The 8,127-nt window shown below is 38.9% G+C and overlaps 1 protein-coding gene across 1 annotated transcript; it reads left to right on the top strand.

Annotated features, from left to right (window-relative positions):
- Positions 1 to 6,686: 6,686 nt before the first annotated feature.
- On the top strand, positions 6,687 to 7,628 carry LOC128045105 (olfactory receptor 10K1-like). Its single transcript, XM_052637568.1, has one exon. It carries the CDS (start codon positions 6,687 to 6,689, stop codon positions 7,626 to 7,628), a length of 942 nt encoding a protein of 313 aa, XP_052493528.1.
- Positions 7,629 to 8,127: the final 499 nt, after the last annotated feature.

Below are 8,127 nucleotides of genomic sequence, written 5' to 3'. Positions count from 1 at the left end.
TGGGAAAGACTAGAGATCTCTTCAAGAAAATTAGAGATACCAAGGAAATATTACATGCAAAGACGGGTTTGATAAAGGACAGAAATGGTATGGACATAACAGAAGCAGAAGATATTAAGAAGAGGTGACAAGAATATGCAGAAGAACTGTACAAAAAAGATCATCATGACCAAGATAATCACGATGGTATGATCACTCACCTAGAGCCAGACATTCTGGAATGCGAAGTCAACTGGGCCTTAGAAAGCATCACTATGAACAAAGCTAGTGGAGGTGATGGAATTCCAGTTGAGCTATTTCAAATCCTGAAAGATGGTGCTGTGAAAGTGCTGCACTCAATATGCCAGCAAATTTGGAAAACTCAGCAGTGGCCACAGGACTGGAAAAGGTCAGTTTTCATTCCAATCCCAAAGAAAGGCAATGCCAAAGAATGCTCAAACTACCACACGATTGCACTCATTTCACACACTAGTAAAGTAATGCTCAAAATTCTCCAACCCAGGCTTCAGCAGTACATGAACTGTGAACTTCCAGATGTTCAAGCTGGATTTAGAAAAGCAGAGGAACCAGAGATCAAATTGCCAATATCTGCTGGATCATCAAAAAAGCAAGAGAGTTTCAGAAAAACATCTATTTCTGCTTTATTGACTATGCTTAAGCCTTTGACTTTGTGGATCAGAATAAACTGTGGAAAATTCTTCAAGAGATGGGAATACCAGACCACCTGCCCTGCCTCTTGTAAAACCTATGTGCAGCTCAGGAAGCAACAGTTAGAACTGGAAATGGAACAACAGACTGGTTCCAAATAGGAAAAGGAGTATGTCAAGTCTGTATATTGTCACCCTGCTTATTTAAGGTATATGCAGAGTACATTATGAGAAACGCTGGGCTGGAAGAAGCACAAGTTGGAATCAAGACTGCCAGGAGAAATATCAATAACCTCAGATATGCAGATGACATTAACCTTATGGCAGAAAGTGAAGAGGAACTCAAAAGCTTATTAATGAAATTGAAAGAGGAGAATGAAAAAGTTGGCTTAAAGCTCAACATTCAGAAAACGAAGATCATGGCATCTGGTCGTATCACTTCATGGGAAATAGATGGGGAAACAGTGGAAACAGTGTCAGACTTTATTTTTTGGGGCTCCAAAATCACTGCAGATGGTGACTGCAGCAATGAAATTAAAAGATGCTTACTCCTTGGAAGAAAAGTTATGACCAACCTAGATAGCATATGTAAAAGCATTGCTTTGCCAACAAAGGTCCATCTAGTCAAGGCTATGGTTTTTCCAGTGGTCATGTATGGATGTGCGAGTTGGGCTGTGAAGAAAGCTGAGCACCGAAGAACTGATGCTTTTGAACTGTGGTGTTGGAGAAGACTCTTGAGAGTCCCTTGGACTGCAAGAAGATCCAACCAATCAGTCCTAAAGGAGATCAGTCCTGGGTGTTCTTTGGAAGGAATGATGCTAAAGCTGAAACTCCAGTACTTTGGCCACCTCATGTGAAGAGTTGACTCATTGGAAGAGAGTCTGATGCTAGGAGGGATTGGAGGCAGGAGGAGAAGGGGACCACAGAGGATGAGATGGCTAGATGGCATCACCGACTTGATGGACGTGAGTTTGAGTGAACTCCGGGGGTTGGTAATGGACAGGAAGGCTTGGTGTGCTGCAATTCATGGGGTCACAAAGAGTGGGATGCGATTCAGGGACTGAACTCAAATGATAAAACTGACACCTTTATTTATTCCAATATAAACAATAGGTAAGATAAGAAAAGATAATAATTTAATGATGTTCGTAACTAGATTTAGGGTATTTGCTAAAACTCAAGCTTTTGAATAATACCCCAATGCTCCTGATTAGAATTTCTATGGGCATGAACCTGATAAGATGAATTTGTAAGTAAGGCCTCCTTTGATTCATATACACACTAATGATCAAAGTCCCTGGATAAATACATCAGTATACTGATTTAAAATTCAATGAAAAGATGTCCATTGTTTGCTGCATTACAGACTAAGTTGCAGTGATTTCTTTTTCATCAGTACAGTTCAGTTCAGTTCAGTTGCTCAGTCGTGTCTGACTCTTTTTGACCCCATGAATTGCAACACACCAGGCCTCCCTGTCCATCACCAACTCCTGGAGTTCACTCAAACTCACGTCCATCGAATCGGTAATGCCTTCCAGCCATCTCATCCTTGGTCGTCCCTTTCTCCTCCTGCCCCCAATCCCACCGAGCATCAGAGTCTCTTCCAATGAGTCAACTCTTCACATGAGGTGGCCAAAGTACTGGAGTTTCAGCTTTAGCATCATTCCTTCCAAAGAAAACCCAGGGCTGATCTTTAGAATGGACTGGTTGGATATTCTTGCAGTCCAAGGGACTCTCAAGAGTCTTCTCCAACACCACAGTTCTTTTTCATAATTTCTCACAAATATACTGAATATTCAATGCAGATGTGAACTCATTACATTCAAGGCTCCTGCTCCCCAGGTTTCTCAACTAAGGGTTCCTTTGAGAAATTGGCAACATTATTTTTCCAAAATAAATTTGGCTTCTAATTAACTCCAAGACAAGCTCTTCAGGGCAGTAGATCAAGCCTCAGGAGGCCAATAATCAGAGTATATGCTTCTAATGATCAACATCCTATGTGATTCTAAGAATTGCATGAACCAGAACTTCTCAATATTGTGACTTTGGCTGGACAAATAGATTCATGATGGATAGTGGATGGTACTTTTGATGCAGAGAACTTCTGTCTCAAGGCAGAAGCAGTCTCTTCTGCTATTTCCTCAGGTTCTAGTCTTTGACTTAGAGTCTACTTTCCTGGGATTCCAGATACTGAACAGCTGTTTCTGAGTTGAAAGGAGATATATTAATAATTACTTGCTAAGCAGTGAGAATATCGATCTGTTAGTCTAAGGGCTCTGTGGGGTCTAGACCTTGGCAAAGGGTAGTGTTATGGACACTGGACCTCACTGCAATTCTGGTGAGTGGCAGGGTTAAGAAGGAGAACCAGGAGCTGTTTTTAATTCCAGGTACTAAGAATGATTGGGCATAGTTCTCTGAGTTTTTCTTCATGACTATTATACTGGATCATTTATGCTATTAGTAGATTTTCCATTCTTATTTTTTTTTTTAAGTTTGGTTGACATGGATTAAATGAAACAAATACTTAGTATTTCTGCTGTCTACTCATGGTTGTATGTTTTAAGCTATAATTGAAACTCTACTTAAACTCCATTTTAAAATGTCAAATTCAGGATATTCATGTGTACTTAAGAGTATGAAAATTTAACTTCTTTATTATCTGAGGCTGCCTACATAATTTATCTCAGTTAACTAATGCCTTCCATAAGATATATATTTGAAAGTCTCAAAATATTTTACACCTGAAAATTTTGTGAATTTGCTCCTTTTTTAAATGTACACAGTAACCTCAAATATTGAGTCACTTTTAAATCTAAATTACATAAATCCCTGGGGAGTATCTAAGGAGTCAGAAAGTAGGGTGGGAAAGTGTCAGCTCTGAGGATCATAACCTGACTTCTATCTATAAGCTCTAGAATATTATAAGGGGAATTCCAAGCTCTTCTAACTAAGAATCTTGGAGTCCATGAGTTGAAAATGCTATTAAGGGCCAGTACTCAACTGCTGCCCTAAGTCAAATTTCTTTCTGTAGGATATTCTGTAGAAGTCTCTGTTTAAATACTTTCCATGCATCTCAACAGTTTATTACAGTTATTTCCCTGTCTCTTTCAAAGGCTTCCAAGATAGTTCAGTTGGTAAAGAATCTGCCTGCCATGCAGGACACTGCGGTTCAATTCCTGGGTCGGGAAGATCTACTGAAGAAGGGATAGGTTACCCACTTCAGTATTCTTGGGCTTCCTTTCTGGCTCAGCTGGTAAAGAATAGCCCACAGTGTGGGAGTCCTGGGTTGGGACGATACCTTGGAGAAAGGAAAGGCTACCCACTCCAGTGTTCTGGCCTGAAGAATTCCATGGGCCGTATAGTCCATTGGGTCGCAAAGAGTTGGACACAACTGAAAGACTTCCACTTTCACTTTTAATTTTAATTTTAAAATAAGGAGATTGATATTCATGTTAAGAATTTTGCCCAAAGTCACACAATGCTAGACCTAAAATATAGATCTTCTTACTCCAAACTGAGGGATCTTTTAACTTAATTTTATAGCCTATAAGTATTTGGCTGGAAGATATTTTTATTCTTCTGCTGTTTAAATTTTTCTATCCCTGCTGCTGCCACTTCAGTCGTATCCGACTCTGTGCAACCCCACAGATGGTAGTCCACCAGGCTCCCCCACCCCTGGGATTCTCCAGGCAAGAACACTGGAGTGAGTTGCTATTTCCTTCTCCAACGCATGAAAGTGAAAAGTGAAAGTGAAAAGTGAAAGTGAAGTCGCTCAGTCTGTCTGACTCTTTTCGACCCCATAGACTGCAGCCCACTGGATTCCTCCATCCATGGGATTTTTCCAGGCAAGAGTACTGGAGTAGGTTGCCATTACCTTCTATCCCTAGTACTGATATAACACACTGTGGTGGTCTTTGATGTCTTCTCATATATACTGTGCCATTGGGTCTCCATGCACCATGAAAAGAACACATGCATCAATCACACAACTCATTTAGACTGTGGGGTTATATTACTAATAATAGTATGAAAAAAATCTACCTAACTGAAATCAGCTACCTTCGTGGGTCTGAGGGACAAATAATCCTAACAGCTGTGTTTTATGGTATTCGGTAAATATAGATACTCTTTGAGAATCAGGTAATTCTAACTTCTATAGTCTACAATTCATACTTAGTGAAGTGAGGGTACAGTGGGTTTACATGTGAATTAGTTGAAAGAAGTTTCAGAAAAAATTTTGGAAATTGTTAAGACAAGGATAAGCAATGACTATAAATTTATATTTCCATCAATGTTTTGAAATGATCGGAAGTCCATTTGTCGAGGTGGAGGTGTTATATAGAGAAACTATTTAATCAGTGTGCTTTTCTTTACATAGAAAACAGATGCTTATTATACATATATATGTGTACATATTGAGGATAGAATCTTCCCAGGTGGCACTAGTGGTATCTGGTATATCCACCCTTTGCATTTATATGTAATAGAAATATCTTTATAGTTATCTTTAAAGTTGTAGTCACTGAAAATTCCAATTGTTTGTGTTAAAGAGCTTTAAAACTAGTGTATGTGAATATCCTAATACTAATTTCAGGAAAACAATAATTATACCTACTCATTTTAGGACCAGTTTCTAGTGATTAAGAAAGAGTAAAATTATATTCTCCAAATTCTAGTAATAGGTGTTTCAGAAATTTTTAATCATTTTACTTAGTGTTTAGAAAGCTAACATTTACTATTGACTAGAAATATCGAAAAAAACTTTTGAGAGCTGATGCAAATAATTCTTCAGCACAAAATGACACGTAAGTATATAAATATACTAAAAGTGCATACACAAAGACTGGATACAGTGAATAAATGCTAGATGATTTTGCATCCAGAGAATACTTTCTTACTTCTTAGGCTTGGTTAGTGGTAAACACACCCATGAAAAAAATTATCTGATATTAGAATGACTTTAGAAATAATCTTTTCTAGCAGTTTGCAAACGACATTTAGTAGTCAGATTATTCAAAAAGAACAATATTAACATAGCAAGATATAAAATAAATAAAGCCTATGATTTATGTCGGGGGTTGGAACCCAGAAAACTGCCCAATTATACCTTTCTTTCTCATTCTCTGTGACAATTTCATGGCCATTTTTGCAAAACTCTATTTCTCTTTCTCTGGAAAAATGAAGTATGGTACAAAATGCCACAAAGTCACTGTCTTGATTTTTTTTTTTTTTTTTTTTTTTTTTTTTTTACCACCCTGATGACTATTCTTTTCCTGGAGGGAAAAAAAAAAAAAAGATGAATATTTGTTTAAACTAACATTATTTTCTGTTCCATCCTTGCCCACTGCTCTAGTTTCAGAATTTCCAGAAGTGTTTCTAATTCGTCTCTTCTTATTGTTAGAAACAACATTAAAGGCTTTTATTCTTGTTTCTTATTGTTTTGGATGTTGATGTAAAATTGTAATTAATAGCTGACAAAATGTATATGCTATTTTTACCATTATACTTTAGCATATAATGAGTTGTCAACAAGTACAGATCCCTTCACCCTTTTTCTCAGAGATCACCTAATTCTTCTTTTTCCTTCCAATTTTATGGTTGATAAACTGAAGTTCACATACTGTTTCTGAACATTTCTCATTCTTTTATCCCACATTCTGATCAAGTTGAGATAGCTGAAGTTAATATTTTTCACTTTTGAAGGGTTGACTTTCTTGGGCTTCTGGTGAGCAAGAAAACCACAATAATCCAGAAGTAAGATGCAAGAGAAAACTGTTAGGCAAATTTTTAATCCTTGCCTGGAGAGATAATGTGTTCATAGCCTTGGGAAAAGTCTACTCATTGGTTGTCAGTTATTCTGTTCCATATTTAGCCTTAATTCTTATTTTGGCAGACTATTTTGGAGGGAATGAATGAGTTCCATCAAACATCTGGAGATGCCTGCCACCTGCAGACTTTGTGCTGAGTTCCCCATGCCTTTCTCCATCCCTGCATCCTGGCCTGTGGCTCTGGCTCTGGCTCTCCTGTATAGCAGTGACCATGGAGTGGGCCAATGAGACCTTAGTGACAGAGTTTGTCTTCCTCGGCTTCTCATCTCTGGCTGGGCTGCAACGGCTGCTCTTTGCTGTCTTCCTGCTTGTGTATTTGTTCATGCTGGGCACTAACGTCGTCATTGTTTCTACCATTGTGCTGGACAGAGCCCTCCACACCCCCATGTACTTCTTCCTTGGTGTCCTCTCCTGCTCTGAGACTTGTTACACCTTCGTCATTGTACCCAAGATGCTGGTTGACCTGCTGGCCCAGAAGAAGACCATTTCTTTTCTAGGCTGTGCCATCCAGATGTTTTTCTTCCTCTTCCTCATTTGCTCTCACTCCTTCCTGCTGGCAGCCATGGGTTATGATCGCTATGTGGCCATCTGTAACCCTCTGCGCTACACAGTGCTCATGGGTTTCGGGGTGTGCATGGGACTAGTGGCTGCTGCCTGTGCCTGCGGCTTCATAATCTCACTGGCCACCACCTCCATGATATTTCACCTGCCGTTCCACTCCTCCAACAAGCTCCATCACTTCTTCTGTGATGTCTCTCCAGTCCTCAAGCTGGCATCTCATCAATCTTATCTCAATCAGTTGGTCATATTTGTGCTTGGTGTGTTTGTCTTGGTTATTCCACTGTTACTTATTCTAGTCTCCTATGTGCTCATCATCTCTGCCATTCTAAAAATCCCATCCTCTGTTGGAAGATACAAGGCTTTCTCTACCTGTGCTTCCCATCTCATTGTGGTAACTGTTCATTATGGTTGTGCCTCTTTCATCTACTTAAGGCCCAAATCCAATTACTCTTCAAGTCAAGACACCCTAATATCTGTATCTTATACCATCCTCACACCGTTGTTCAATCCAATGATTTACAGCCTGAGAAATAAGGAATTCAAATCAGCCCTTCAAAGAGCAATGACCCATACTTCATATTCTATTAATTAAGGAGCCAAATTTTAGCTATTCAGTTAACTGTAGACCTTTTATGTGTCAGGTAATATGTGTACTTTCACATTTTTCTCAAGTGTAGAGCATACTGTAACATGAGAATGTTTTCATATTTAGAGAATGAGGATCAAAGATGTTAAAATATTTTGACCTTCTGCCATCAGTGATAGTCTAGTAAGGTTGTGCTGATGTGGGAAACAACTGCTCATTTCTAGAACAAATTTCATTATATTTCACAGCTGTGAAATAGATTGATTATTCAAAAACAATTATATCAACTGATAAGAGCAAATATACACCCAAGCTGTTATGAAGCAAAATAAAGGATACCTCATTTAAAAGGGAGTCAGAAGGCCAGAGAGAGACCTTGCATACTGCAACTTGACTTCATTACAACCCTCACCAGGAAGACATCAATAACAGACCTCAACAGGAAGAATTTTCCTCTCCCAGAAACAATGTAGGCAAAACGAAATGCTGCACTGTCCAAACTCTC

The sequence above is a fragment of the Budorcas taxicolor genome, chromosome 3 (assembly GCF_023091745.1).
Source record: "Budorcas taxicolor isolate Tak-1 chromosome 3, Takin1.1, whole genome shotgun sequence".
Classification (NCBI taxonomy): domain Eukaryota; kingdom Metazoa; phylum Chordata; class Mammalia; order Artiodactyla; family Bovidae; genus Budorcas; species Budorcas taxicolor.
Note: the sequence above shows the minus strand (reverse complement) of the source record. Positions and strands in the feature narration are given on the sequence as shown.

Coding starts and splice junctions, on each gene's coding strand:
- LOC128045105 (XM_052637568.1), top strand. CDS start 6,687: ATGGAGTGGGCCAATGAGACCTTAGTGACAGAGTTTGTCTTCCTCGGC.